Below are 15,312 nucleotides of genomic sequence, written 5' to 3'. Positions count from 1 at the left end.
AAGAGCCACAAAAGGCAGACTTCCAAAGAGATTGGCTGATGAATTTGCTAAGACAGCAGTAGCAGCTGTTAAAAGCTCCAAGAAGGTATTTGAACCTTCAAGTTTCCAAGAAATCCAGGATTTGGATTCAAAGGATGCTGAGCCATGGTTAAATGCCATGAAGGCTGAGCTTGATTCCTTTGAGAGGAACAAAATATGGGAGCATGTTCCAGTAGTTCCAGGAATGAAACCGCTTGGAAGCAAATGGGTCTTCAAAGCGAAGACTGATCAAAATGGCAAGATAGTCAGACACAAAGCCAGATTGGTAGCCAGAGGTTTTTCACAGGTACCAGGTGAAGACTATCACAAGACCTACTCACCCACCGTGAGGTATGAGAGCATTAGGCTTATGCTCAAGCTGGCTGCAGAGGAGAATCTACACGTTATTCACCATGATGTGAATACAGCATTTTTGTACAGGTCTCTAGCTGAATCTCTTTATATGCTTTCACCTGATGGCGTACAGGTAGAACAGGGATTTGTTTGTGCTCTGAAGAAATCCCTTTATGGTCTCAAAGTGCATGGTGTTGGCACACAAAACTCACTGAAGTATTGTTTTCTCTAGGTTTTCAGCAAGGGAAAGCTGATCCGTGTGTATTTGTCAAAGAGGAGGGGCAAAAGAAGCTGTATTGCTTGTTTTATGTTGATGATATTTTATTCTTTTGGAAGGATGTCACAATGTACAATAACGCCCTAGCTGAACTGAAAGAGCACTTTGACATGAAAGATCTTGGTGAGGTAAACAACTACCTATCTCTGGAAATAGAGAGAGATCAAGATGGTAACATTCTAGTACACCAGTCACGGAAAATTGCTGATGTGTTAAGCAAACTAAACCTGATGGATGCTAACCCTGTAGACACACCGAAGACAACAGGTTATCAGGTAGATGACACTGAAGAAGCATTTTCTGACACTACACTGTACAGAAGTGTGCTAGGCAAACTAAACCTCATTGCCAGGTGTTCAAGACCTGACATTGCTGTTAGCTGCAATTTGCTAAGCAGACAAGTCAACAATCCTACTGTTAAGGATTGGAAAGCTCTAAAACGCATAGCACGCTACTTGAAAGGCACTATGCATTACAGACTGAGATTTAACAATCAGAAGTCTGGTGGCCTTGAGATATTTGCAGATGCAAGTTTTGGAAGTGACACTACAGACAGGAAAAGTACGTCTGGGGTTTGCTACATGTACAATCAGAGTCTATTTGATTGGTCATGCAAGAAGCAAACAACAGTTAGCTTAAGTACTTGTGAAGCTGAACTGAATGCACTGTCTTATTCACTTAAAGATTGTGAATGGTTGTTACAATTGTGCAAAGACATGAAAATTCCTGTCAAATGTCCAATCCAGGTTTACCAGGACAATAAAGCATGTTTGGCTTTGCTGAATTCTGAAGGTTGTAAGCAAAGCACGAAGCATTTGCAATTGAAACTGCAACATGCTAGGGAACGTATTCAGAAGGGACTCATAACGGTGTCCTATATGCCAGGTAATGAAATTCCTGCTGATGTATTGTCCAAGATTGTGTCAAGGGATCAACACTGTACCTATGTGCAGAAGTTGGGTTTGTACTGATATTATACGAACACGCTGCCCAGTGATGTTCACAGAAAGGGGAGGATGTTGGTTTCTGCTTCCTTCACTGTGCAGCAAAATGCTTGTCACAAGACAGTTGTTTACATTCCACAGTCAGCGTTACCGTTGGGTTCCCACGGGAATGGGAGACTGGATGTGACGTTCACTGGTTTCCTGTTTTTCACTGTTTCTCTCGGTGTTCTTTGTTTCCGAGAGGAGTTGCTTCTCTGCTCTCGCAGAGGCAAGATGCATGTTTGTATTCTCTCAGCATAGAAGTGTAAATAAAAAATTAAGAATGTGGCACATACTGCTTATCCTTCCGCTGTGTGGACTACGCTGTTTGGGCTCAAGATAAGATGGGCCGGTATCAGCTTCGGCTTCAGATGAGCAGAAGCTGGTCAAAATCTCACAGTGGGCAGGCCTTAGGTTTGCATGCTCTTGCACAACTGTCAGTTTGGAAGCTTCCACTGTTTTTCAGACCAAGGGCCAGATTCCCTCCTGGATCGCCTTCCAGAGGCCACATGCCAGGGCTGGGCAGGGTGAGAGAGGCAAAGGTGGATCAAACAAGGAGCGCAACTTTTGCCTTTCTAGAGGAAGTTATATCTGATATACACACAACTATCTGCCTTCTACCAAAGAGGGAGGAGGCATTGTCAAGAGTTGAAAGGTACATCCCCGCTTGCTAAGGGGCGAAGCAGAGCCATGGATTCAGAGCAGTGAATTCAGAGGACCACAGACCACATGTGCATTTGGCCCCCCGGGTCTGAAGTTCTCCACCCTTGGCACATTAACATCATGTGCAAACCAGGTAAGTGTAAAGAGTGCTGTTTCAACCCAACCGTGGTGTATATTTTATACAGGAATCAGTTGCGGCAGCAGACATGCAGTCTCACACCTCTAGACCTGGCTTGGCACCAGAGATGAGGTTGGCAACCAAGATTTAGAAAGGCATCTCTGTCCTTCAAGGGCATCTCTGTCCTTCAAGGGCACTATACCACTTTAAACAGTCATGGCTTCCCCCAAAGAATTCTGGGAGCTGTAGTTTGTTAAGATTGCTTTAATTTGTGGAGTGGGCTGTGAGGCTTTTTTGCTTTTTGCAAATATACCTCTTCAGCACAGTGTCTTCCAAATACATTTCTGTTCCAAGCAAGCAATCAGAATTCATTGCCCATCCTCTTGCTTCTGTCGCGTTAATTCAGTTCCAAAGCATTCTGAATTCCAAGGCCTACCTGGGCTGAAGAAGACAAGGCCTTCAGAAAGATTTTTTTTGGGGAAAGATGTTTATTAAAGTTTTACAAAAAAAAGCACTTATGATACATACAACAAAGAAAAAGAAAATAGACATACAAAATAATACATAAAAGAGAAAAAATACCCCAAAAAAGACAATAAAAACATAAAAAAGAAAAAATCCAGTTTTTAACTTCATACTTGTTTAACCCTTCTTTCTTGACTTCCTCTTTAGCCAATCAAATTCAGCAAATCCTTACCCTCTTTCAAATCTCATTTATAATTATATAGTTCACTCTATTATGTCTCCTATCTTTCTTCTCTTTTTAAATCGATTCTTACCTATTCCTTATAACTTAATCCCTTGTGCCATATTATTTAAATTTGACATAATATTACTCTAGTCTTTCGCCCCTTTTCTTTTAGTCATTTTTGCATACACTTTTTAAGTTTATCACTAATGCCATATTATTTTTATATCCAACATCATTTTAACATTCAAAAATTTTACAATGTTTCTGCAGGTAGACTTTGAACTTCTTCCAATCCTCTTCCACCGACTCTTCTCCCAGGTCTCGGATTCTGCCGGTCATTTCTGCCATCTCCATATAGTCCATCACTTGCATCTGCCTTTCTTCCAGGGTGGGCAAATCTTGTGTCTTCCAATACTTTGCGATGAGTATTCTTGCTGCTGTTGTTGCATACATAAAAAATGTTCTATCTTTCTTTGACACCAATTGGCCGACCATGCCCAGGAGAAAGGCCTCTGGTTTCTTAAGGAAGGTATATTTAAATACTTTTTTCAGTTCATTATAGATCATTTCCCAGAAAGCCTTAATCTTTAGGCACGTCCACCAAAGGTGAAAGAATGTACCCTCAGTTTCTTTACATTTCCAACATTTATTATCAGGCAAATGATAAATTTTTGCAAGCTTGACTGGGGTCATGTACCACCTGTAAATCATTTTCATAATATTCTCTCTTAGGGCATTACATGCCATAAATTTCATACCGGTGGTCCACAACTTTTCCCAGTCAGCAAACATGATGTTATGACCAATGTCTTGCGCCCATTTAATCATAGCTGATTTAACCGTTTCATCCTGTGTGTTCCATTTTAACAGCAAGTTATACATTCTTGATAGTATCTTAGTTTTAGGTTCTAACAGTTCTGTTTCCAATTTTGATTTTTCCACCTGGAAGCCCATTTTTTTGTACAAATTATAGGCCTCTCTAATTTGATGATAATGCAACCAATCTCGCACTTTGTCTTTTAGTTTCTCGAAACTGCAATTTCAATATATCTCCTTCTTGTTCTAATATCTCCCAATATTTCGGCCATTTGGCCTCCATATTGAGTCTTTTCAAAGCCTTTGCTTCCATAGGTGACAGCCACCTTGGGTTTTGTTTTCCAATAGATCTTTGTTTCTTATCCAGACATTAAACAATGCTTTCCTGACAATATGGTTTTTAAATGCTTTATGTGCTTTAACCTTGTCGTACCACAAATATGCATGCCACCCAAAAACGTTGTTAAATCCTTCTAAGTCCAAAATGTCTGTGTTCTCAAGAAGCAGCCAGTCTTTCAACCAGCAGAATGCTGCTGATTCATAGTAAAGTTTAATGTCTGGCAGGGCAAACCCACCTCTTTGCTTTGCATCAGTCATATTTTACATTTTATTCTGGGCTTTTTGCCCTGCCAGACAAATCTAGAAATATCTCTCTGCCACTTCTTGAAACAGTCCATCTTGTCCACAATCTGCAAAGTTTGAAACAAAAATAACATTTTTGGCAAAACATTCATCTTTATAGCTGCAATTCGACCCAACAAGGAAAGCTTCAATTTTGACCAAACTTCTAAATCTTTTTTAACTTCTGTGATGGGACGATGAGCTGCTTGTGTGTAAAATCCTAGTCCCTCAGAGTTTGGTCAAGTTTGCAAACCTCTGTCTGTAACGGAGCCCCTTAAACATGGCTCCGTCAGTCGCTGGCAGATTCCGACAGTGGTTGCTTTCGGAATCGCTTCCAACATAAAAGCTCCTTAACGGAAACACGTCTTCTGGACTCTCTGCATGACAGTTTCCGGCGAGGAGTGGGTGTCCCTACAGGAGGTCCTGAAACCTCCCCACTGTTTTCGCTGGAAGTGTCTCTGAGCCATCCCTCCAGCTCACTTTCCCTCAGCTCAGCTCCTCTCCCCCTACTGGTTCCCTCTTCAGCTGCTGAGTCTCTCCCAACCTGTGTGAGCCCTTTCACTTCCCTTCCTTCCGATGGCAGTTCCCTGACATCCACCTCCCCTCCAGGGCCCCCTTCATCCCCTCTTGCCCCCTCCTCTACGGGCGGTGAGGAGGCAAAACCCCGGAATGAACTTCCTTCATCTTCCGATGTCCCGAACACTTCTCTCCACCTGTTGCGGTTCCTGGTCTCGAAGTACTCCTCCTCCTCAGAGTCCATCTCCCCTTCCCCTTCCGAGTCCGAGAATCCTTCCAACTCCTCCTCCTCATCGGTGGTCCCAAAGTATTCCCTCCGGAACCTCTCCACAGGCTGAGGTTTCCTTGGGAACCTTTGATGGAACGTTTCTATCAATACCTCGTCATTGATATCTTCTGCCATTACCCAAGTGTTTTCTGACTCCGGTTCTCCTTCCCACGCTACCAAATACTCCACCTGATCCCCCTTCCACCTGGCGTCGAGGATTTCTGCCACATGGCTGCTGCATTCCCTTTCTTCTATGACCGGCTTGGGCTTGAATTTCAATTGCCAAAATTCTTCCTTGTTCATCTTTAAAAAATGAAAATGATTTAAAAATTTTGGTGATAGGCTTTCTTTCGCATAAATGACGACTCCTCTCTTTTTAACCTTGTCCGATGAGATAAACTCTTGCCCAGTCTTTTATTAATCAATACTTTCCTGTGTAGCCTAATCACACGTGTTTCCTGTAGACAAATTAAGTCCAATTGTTCCTTTTTTAATAAATGGAAAACTTTCCTCCTCTTCTCTGGGGAGTTCAAACCATGAATGTTCCAACTTAATAGTTGCAGAGACATAATGTGGTAGTTCTATTTCCCTCCTACTGCTCCCAAAAGTTCTTCCTCCTTTGACGGTGGTATCACTTTCCCAGACTTGTCAGTTCCCAAAGGTGCTAGTACAGAGCTTAATGGTCCAGATCTTAAGGCTCTTAGTTCTTCCTCAATCCCCTTTTTGAAGGTCTTCTCCGTAATCACTCAAAATTTTTTCCTTGTCTTCAACTAATCTTATTCTAACTTTTTTCCCTTTGAAAGTAAAAGACAGCCCCTGGGGGAATTCCCACCTAAAAACAATTTTACTGCTTCTCAATAGGGCCACTAAATCTCCGTAATTAGTTCTGAGTTCAAGTAGATGTTTCGGAATATCCTTATAAATTTCCACTCTTGAGTCTTTGATCTCCAAGGTCTTCTGAAAGTGCACACTCAGTATCTTATCTCTCTCCTCCTTCGTTCTGAGGGAGATCAAACAGTCTCTCGACTTGATTTTCCTCCCTCCCTTTCCAAGTCTGAATGCACTTACTATTTTAAAGGCTTTATCCTCTTCCAGAGACCAAAATTCTGCAAATTCCTGTGTCAAGTACTCAATTAAATTCTCTTTTTCAAGTTCTGGTACTGCCCTGATCCTCAAATTATTCTCTTTATTTTTCAGTTCTATCATAGACAGAAGTGCCTGATGTTCTCCAATCTGTTTACGCATCGGCTTTATTTCTTCTTGCACAGCCTCTACTTTCTCTTTAGCCTCCTCAGCTATTTTACGGTTTGACGCAGTATCTTCCAATAATTTCCCAACAGATTGTGTGTTTAAATTAACTTGCTGGCTCAAATTATTAATACTAGCCGTGTTTTGGTCAATTTTAGTTGATTGTTCAGTCACTTGCTTACTTAGGCCATCCAATTTTTCATAAATTTTATTTAACACCGAGGTAAAATCCTCTCCTGAAGCCACTCCTTTAGGCCTAATTTTATCTAACTCTTCCTCCTGTGCCACAGAAAGACTGGGAACAGATGATCTGCGTAGCTGAGAAATTATGCTAGGCTGCTGTGTTTTGGTTTTAGATGACCTTGTTGTTCTGCCTGTCATCCCACTTCTGTCTGTGAGTCAAGGTCAGTCCCACGGTCAACTCTTCCCATGGAAAATCCCCAAAGTCAGAGATGGAAAATTCCCCCAGTAAATGCACAGTTTCAATGTTCCTCTAGGGGGACACTATGTTTATCTTTAAAGTCACAGTCTTTCCCAACTTTCAAAGTGTCCCTTAAGAATTAACAACAGTTGCAAGTCCTTAGAAAACCTTCCAAAACCTTTAACTTTTTGCAGAGTTGATCTTACCAAAATTACAATGTCTCCAAATAATGCAAGTTTCAATGTAGCAGTTCAAAGCAGCCTGACAATTCTAACAGCTTGGCAGCCCGTTACCGGGAGTTCAATAGGTTTTTTTTGTAAATCCACAGATGAAAGGATAACAGTCAAATTTATCCTCTTCCCCCTCTCTTTACTTGAGGAGGAATTCTTCTCTTTGATGCTCAGATTTAGATCTTTATAGTTCCATTCTCCAGCACATTAGAATTGAAAGTCTTTGCTTTAGAATCTTAAACAAAGCCGGGAGACGGACTTCCTGGTTGCGCCTTCCCGATTCAGTGCCAAATTCAAACTCCCCCCCCCCATTAATCTCAAGTTCGTAAAACTTCACCTACTCACGGGTAGTTGTTTAAGAGCCGAATGGTCCCAGGAAAAAGGTCAGCGCTCTCCGGCAACAGCTTAGCGGCTTCACCCCACGGAAAGAGTGATCGACTCACAGCACCGCGCCAACCCCGTCCCGCTCCGGAACCTCTTGCGAGGTCCCTTCACAGTTTGGGGGGGCGCTAACAGTGCCCGCTGAGTCCCACGGTCACAGGCTTCCTCTGTCTGTGATTTTTTCACGAGGGTCTCCGCTTCGCCATAGCGAAGTACATTTAGAGGCAAAAGCGGGCTGTGGGGGGGCAGGGGTTGATTCTAGGATTATGTCTCCAGGCTCTACCTAGCAATGGTTGGATCTTTGCCTTCATTTGTAACTCAATGCCTTGAACAACCACTAGCATTTCTTTTTAAATGCTGATAATGCTTTTATTGTAGCTTTTTTTTTTTATTTCTGTAAATAGTTGCTAACCAAGTATTTTTATACATATGAAAAGCAAATCTTGGATTGAGAAGATAATGGTTTGTAAAGTAAAAAAAAAAGGGTGTGTGTTTTTTTAAAAAAAATATGTTTGTATCTGTTCTGAAATTTGGTTTTAATGTAAAGTGTTTCAATATATTTGGGTTTCTTTATAAAGCAGAAGTGACCAGCTGCTCCTGGAAGCTAAAAATGAGTTCTGTATCAACAAAAGTTTTACCTAAAATTATTCATGATGACAAGTTGTAATGTAGCACCCTGCTTGTGGTCAACGCTTAGCTGGAATGAAATATTCAACGCAGCAATAGAAATTAAAATAATTTATTTGTCAGACAAATAAATGATAGACACAGTGGTATATGGTTACCAAAGCTCTGCACACTCCAGCCCTGATGGTCAGCACTTATATTTCCTCAGCCCCCTTGCTCCTCCTTTGGCTGCCTCTGTCCAATCAGCCTGGTTGAAATTCCTATTGGCTGTTTGCTAGAACCAATCATAAAAGATACACCCATTTCCTATTACCTTTTATGGGAGACAAAGAGCTATATTTCCTTCTATCCATAAATGGCAAACAAGTAGCCATATATCTTACATTTGCCTCGACAAGGCACCTTAATTACCAGATCACCTTTTGCCCCTTTCCCCTCCATTCCAAAACAGATGGCTAAAACAGATGGCTCATGGTCTTACAGAGATCTTGGGTTCACATTCTCATACACCATCAATGAAATAAGAATCTAACATAAGAATCTAACATTTCTTACTTTCTAAATCCTTTGCATAGTTACATTTAAGCCAACAAATCTCATACATTAACATAGATAGCTTTTTAGAAGAATAGGCCTTTGCAAGGTAAAAAAGGAACTCAGTTTACAGCCTCAAAAGAAAGCCTCTTCAGTTTACACCCCCCCCCCTTTTCCAGCCAGCTGCTTTTCCCATTAGCTCTTGCCCTTTAACCTTAGGAAAATGTGGCTAGTCTGATGGAAGGCACATGGTATTATCTTACTATTTACCAACTTTAATTAGTGTTTTTGCAGCTTGATTGTATTCTGTAATATGTAGGGTCAGTGTAACCTTTGCTTCCAGCCTGTAATTCCCTTTTACAACTTTGAGAATTTTGTCTCCTGCTATAAATCAGGGGGGCCCTGTTCAGGAAGATAAACATCTGCCAAAGCCAGCTGGTTTTCTGCCTGGCATGAAACATTTACAAATCTTTAAGCTCATTTTAAAATACAGGCCTTGATCAGATGCCTCAGTAAGAAACATGAGATTTTAAACCCCTGAGCTTTTGAAATACAACTCCCATCAACCTTGGCCGTACGGGCTGAGGCTTATAAGAGTCGTTGCCCAACATGTGAGCAACCCCATGTTGGATATACCTGCTCTATATTATTATTATTTATTTCATTTCTATACTGCTTTATATTTTTAAGAAAAACCTCAAAGCGGTTTACAGCATATTAAATCAATAAAACATAAATAAAACAATTTGAAAAGAGTGAAATACAGTGGTGCCTCGGGTTAAGAACTTAATTGGTTCTGGAGGTCCATTCTTAACCTGAAACTGTTCTTAACTTGAGGTACCACTTTAGCTAATGGGGCCTCCCGCTGCCGCCGTGCAATTTACGTTCTCATCCTGAGGTAAAGTTCTCAACCTGAGGTACTACCTCCGGGTTAGTGGAGTTTGTAACCTGAAGTGTTTGTCACCCGAGGTGTTTTTATCCCAACTTACTACTGTATAGAGTATACATTCAAAGCAACATAACAGAAAACTAAAATATTATCTTAAAAGATTTCAAAGTAAAACATTACAAAGGAGGTCAACTACAGAATACATATTTCACATAGTTGGGCTGGGTGAGTCTGGGCCCTGCCCCCTAGGCCACGTGGGAAAGGCCTTGCAGGGAGTGGTATATAGATGGCATCTTACCCCCAAAAAGCTTGCTAAAATGTATAAAGTGAAAACATCAACATGATGTTTAAAAGAGGAGGGGTCATACTATCATATGTGGTGGACCTGTGTAAAGGTAAAGGTACCCCTGCCCGTACGGGCCAGCCGTGTCTGACTCTAGGGTTGTGCGCCCATCTCACTTAAGAGGCCGGGGGCCAGCGCTGTCTGGAGACACTTCCGGGTCACGTGGCCAGCGTAACAAGCTGCATCTGGCGAGCTAGTGCAGCACACGGAAACGCCATTTACCGTCCCGCTAGTAAGCGGTCCCTATTTATCTACTTGCACCTGGGGGTGCATTCAAACTGCTAGGTTGGCAGGCGCTGGGACCGAGCAACGGGAGCTCACCCCGTCACGGGGATTCGAACTGACGACCAGACGATCGGCAAGTCCTAGGCACTGAGGTTTTACCCACAGCGCCACCCGCGTCACTCAGGTGGATCTGTGTAGCCATTGGCAAATACTGGAATGATATTTATAACGAGTTTAAGAAACTATTTAAAATTACTTTTAAAAAAAACAACGCCAAAGATATAGCTACTTGGTATATTACCATCAGAAATTTAAAAAGTTATAAGATCATTCTTTATCTATTGTATAACAGCAGCTAGAACCCTTATAGCAAGGAGAAATGAAAGGCTCCCAGAGATTACAGATTGGCAGATACTCATCTTATTAGCAAAACTGACGACATCAGTTAGAGGAATATGGAAACAAAAAACAACTAGAGAATGGATAACATTTAAGAATTATGTAAAACTTTATTGTACAAATAACTCCATATGAGCAGAAATTGAGTGATATTTGTAAAGAAAAAGATCAAAGGAATGAATACAAAGCAGAAAGAAATGATATTACATAATGTAAGCCTGTGTAAAAAAAAATGTTATATCGATGAGGAAAATAACAAAGAGAAGATTGAACAGAACTGTGAATACTGTTTGTACAGAGCTGTGTACATTAAAACAGCAGCAAGAGAGATGTTTGGATCCCATTTTGAGCTCGAAGCATGGGTACCGCCAACAGAAAATTAAAAATTTGGCTGTGTAATTTGGAATTAATGTGATTTGATTGGCCTGTTAATAAAAATTATTTGGAAAAAAAAGAATGTTATATGAAACAGTATAATGAGAAGGATGGGAGATTGTGTCGTTGAGTACTTTTACTATGTAAATAACTTTGTCTTTTTTCTTATTATTATTTCTTGGTTTCTTACCTTTGTTACATATTTATTTTTTATTTATAAATTTTCTATATTATATTATTCTCTTATTTTCTACCTGTTAAGAGATAGTACATAATATTTGTATAGACATGCAATTTTTTTTAATCAATAAAGAATATGAATTTAAAAAAAGGTTGCCATTAACTTAATCTTCATTAGATCTGCTTTTAGCACAAGCATGTGCCACTTCCACTGCCCATCTTCCAATAAAAAGTAGCAAGCACATGTATCCTGTAGGCGCGGTTGGCTCTTCCTGTTCGACGCCGCTAAGACACCTCCCCTAACAAAACAACAGCCTACTTTTAAGCACCCCGACCGTCCCTCCACCATTGCTCTCAAGGCACATGTGCGATGCACGTGCTTCGCTCTAAGGCCTCCTGAATCATCTTGCACTCCAAGACAAAGGGATGCACTCCAGTTAAAAGCACGCTCGCTAATTACAGGCGCACACTCAGGAGAAACAAAAACTAGCCTTGCAAGGAAGCATCCATCCGCTTTCCCCAAGGTAGGGGAGAGCTGCGAAAGTGGCAGGACGGAAAACAGAGGGAACTAGCTAAGATTACGAGACGCAGAAGTGACGGGGTGACTAGGGATGTGAGGGGGTGGACCTCTTCATTGGGAGCACTGCCATTCCTAAAAGACGGGTTCTTTCTTCGCTTCCTGGGATCATTAAAGTTCCTAACTGGTAAGAAGACTCCTTTTCATTTGTTCTGCTTATCTATGGCCAACGGGGAAGGAAGCCAATTCCCTGAAGCCTGACAGATGCTCATCCACAGGACAAGGGCAGCCCATCATTTTGGCAGTGAAGGGTGGGGGTCAAAACTCAACAGATTCATCACACACCTTGAGCATTCCAGATTCACACTCTCCCCCTGTTTATCTAGCAACAACTTGCAACTTACTTTGTACATTTAGCACATGTGATCTTCATTAGTTTAATACATATATATGTGTATAAAAATTTAAACACAAACACCAAAACATCACATGGGTTCCATGTACTTAAAATTGATATCCGCCTATATGAGTTTCTTGATGTGAAGTAATGAGTGAACCTTGAGTGGAACACTGCATACATTGATATGGCTCGTCACCTGGGTGAATTCGCTTATAAATATTAAGGTCTGCACTCCGTCTGAAGCCCTTTCCACATTCAATACATTTAAATGGTTTCTCTGCCGTATGAGTTCGTTGATGTATTCTAAGGTATCCACTATGTCTGAAGCTCTTTCCACATTCAATGCATTGACATGGTTTCTCCCCCGTGTGTTTGTTGATGTCTTCTAAGGTTTCCACTGTGACTGAAGCTATTTCCACATTCAATGAATTTAAATAGTTTCTCTCCCGTGTGAGTTCGTTGATGTATTCTAAGGACTCCACTACGACTGAAGCTCTTTCCACATTCAATGCATTTAAATGGTTTCTCCCCTGTGTGAGTTCGTTGATGTATTCTAAGTTGACCACTTTCACTGAAGCTCTTTCCACATTCAATACATTTAAATGGTTTCTCCCCTGTGTGAGTTCGTTGATGGCTTCTAAGGTGACCACTTTCACTGAAGCTCTTTCCACATTCAATACATTTAAATGGTTTCTCCCCTGTGTGAGTTTGTTGATGTCTTCTAAGGTCACAACTTTGACTGAAGCTCTTTCCACATTCAATGCATTTAAATGGTTTCTCCCCTGTGTGAGTTCGTTGATGTATTCTAAGGACTCCACTACGACTGAAGCTCTTTCCACATTCCATACATTCAAACGGTTTCTCCCCTGTATGAGTTCGTTGATGTATTCTAAGGGCTCCACTTTGACTGAAGCTCTTTCCACATTCAATGCATTCAATGCATTTAAATGGTTTCTCCCCTGTGTGAGTTCGTTGATGTTTTCTAAGGTCTCCACTTTGACTGAAGCTCTTTCCACATTCCATACATTCAAACGGTTTCACCCCTGTGTGAGTTCGTTGATGTGTTCTAAGGGCTCGACTACGACTGAAGCTCTGTCCACATTCAATGCATTCAAACGGTTTCTCCCCTGTGTGAGTTCGTTGATGTATTCTAAGGTCTCCACTACGACTGAAGCTCTGTCCACATTCAATACATTTAAATGGTTTCTCCCCCGTGTGAGTTTGTTGATGTCTTCTAAGGTGACCACTTTCACTGAAGCTCTTTCCACATTCAATGCATTTAAATGGTTTCTCCCCCGTGTGAGTTCGTTGATGTCTTCTAAGGACTCCACTACGACTGAAGCTCTTTCCACATTCAATGCATTTAAATGGTTTCTCCCCTGTATGAGTTCGTTGATGTATTCTAAGGACTCCACTACGACTGAAGCTCTTTCCACATTCCATACATTCAAACGGTTTCTCCCCTGTGTGAGTTCGTTGATGTGTTCTAAGGGCTCCACTACGACTGAAGCTCTGTCCACATTCAATGCATTCAAACGGTTTCTCCCCTGTATGAGTTCCTTGATGTCTTCTCATGTTACCACTTGCACTGAAGCTCTTTCCACATTCCATACATTCAAATGGTTTCTCTCCTGTGTGAGTTTGTTGGTGTATCCTCATTCTTCCACAGTGACTAAAGCACATTCCCTGCATTTAAACTGTTTCTTTGTTCTCCCTAATGAATTCACAGATGCCTCCGTAGAATTCTGACCGTCATCTTCCTCACCTGTTTGGGAGTGGGGGGGAGAGAATCCTGTTAGACTTTTAAGAAAGACAAAAAAGGAACTGAACACATGTGAATTCCCATGTGCACCTTCTCTTATTTTCACTCCATTGTCCATTGTCTCCATGTTCCAAATTTTTAGGACTAAAGATGAGATAATGGCAAGAGCAACCCATGATCACTCCATTCACACTTAAGAAAGCACCATCATTTTATAATAGAGATCTACGGTGGAACTGGCTTATAAGACTGGCTTATAAGAAATATCTGTCTTTTTCTTTTTCAAGTGAGGAAATTATCTCAGGCTCCAACAGCAGTCTCCCCTATGAGTAAGAAGTAAAACTATAGTGTTCTTATGCTACATGTAACTGTAAACATATTGCAACATATTAGAACCTAAACAGAGCCTGCTGGATTGGGTAAAGGCCCACCTAGTCCAGCATCCTGTTTTCACAGTGGCCAAGCAAAAGCCAGCAAGCAAGATTTCAGGCCAAGAGCCCTCTGCCCTCCTGTGCTTTCCAGAAACTAGTATAATGAGGCATTATTGCCTAGGACCGCAAGCGCAGAGCACAGACACCAGCCTAATCCCTTTTTTTCAAGCTATCCTAGTTGCTGGCAGTCACTGTCTCGTGTACTTCTGTTTACTCATATTTTGCAGCCCTAAAAGGCTCATAAAGGTATTATGAACTAAGCTTTTGTGGGCTGCAATCTGACAAAGTGGACTCTTGATTAGGAAAGCTGGTGCCACTATAAACCCGTGAGTCTCTTTGTTGGTTTTGTGCACTGATTTTGAAATTTGTACCAAGGTTGTACCACTGTATCTCCATGTAAGCTTATGGAGGGACAGAATTAAGGGGGCGCTATAAATTATTGTCCCACTCACCCACTCTCACACACAACCCCTGTCTGTAAGTTCACACAATTTGCTTATAATACTGGCCACCCTTGGTCTTCATATGCCCAATCCTATGTGTAGAGCCTCCAGCCACAGGTATTGTGTGTCATGATAACAGGTCCTTTGTCCGAAAAGCCCACCAAACTGGGGAGGTGCATGCATCTACTGTATTTTGATGCTAGTGGAATGTATCACTCTGACCCAGTCTTTAAAAAAATAAAAGTAATATAAACTATTTAAATATATGAAGTATAAATAATGATGGGAAGCATTTCCATAGCCCCTTCACCCATTTTTCTGGATTGGTGTGCAACATCATTATCGTCACTTAATCCTGCACTGGAAATAACACCAGAGATTTAAAAGCATAGAGGAAGAAAATCTGCCCCCACGACTTTATGAAAGGGATTCCAAAAACAAAGAGCTGCTTTAGAGAAGGCCTCACCCCTTCCTTCCTTCCTTCCTTCCTTCCTTCCTTCTTCCTGCCTTTCCTCTCCTCTGCATCTTTTCCTCTTTCTCCCTCCACCATCCAGCCATCCATGTCCCCATCTCCTCTCCCCT

General features: G+C 41.4%; 3 protein-coding genes across 3 annotated transcripts in view; all 3 read right to left on the bottom strand.

The window, feature by feature from the left end:
- Positions 1 to 15,312, bottom strand: part of LOC308469666 (uncharacterized protein) — a 50,906-nt gene that overhangs the window by 11,930 nt on the left and 23,664 nt on the right. The gene's annotated exons all lie outside the window — the stretch shown is intronic.
- LOC308471788 (uncharacterized protein) overlaps positions 1 to 15,312 on the bottom strand; it is a gene marked incomplete at its 3' end in the record, with an annotated part of 143,068 nt that overhangs the window by 120,331 nt on the left and 7,425 nt on the right. The gene's annotated exons all lie outside the window — the stretch shown is intronic.
- LOC308469851 (uncharacterized protein) lies at positions 8,329 to 15,286 on the bottom strand. Its single transcript, XM_080992875.1, has 2 exons — positions 15,197 to 15,286; positions 8,329 to 13,859 (listed from the first exon to the last, which is right to left on the bottom strand). Exon 2 carries the CDS (start codon positions 13,784 to 13,786, stop codon positions 12,434 to 12,436), a length of 1,353 nt encoding a protein of 450 aa, XP_080849001.1. The 5' UTR covers positions 13,787 to 13,859; positions 15,197 to 15,286; the 3' UTR covers positions 8,329 to 12,433.

This window comes from Podarcis pityusensis (genome assembly GCF_964106645.2).
Source record: "Podarcis pityusensis genome assembly, chromosome: 2".
In the NCBI taxonomy this organism is placed as follows: Eukaryota; Metazoa; Chordata; class Lepidosauria; order Squamata; family Lacertidae; genus Podarcis; species Podarcis pityusensis.
Note: the sequence above shows the minus strand (reverse complement) of the source record. Positions and strands in the feature narration are given on the sequence as shown.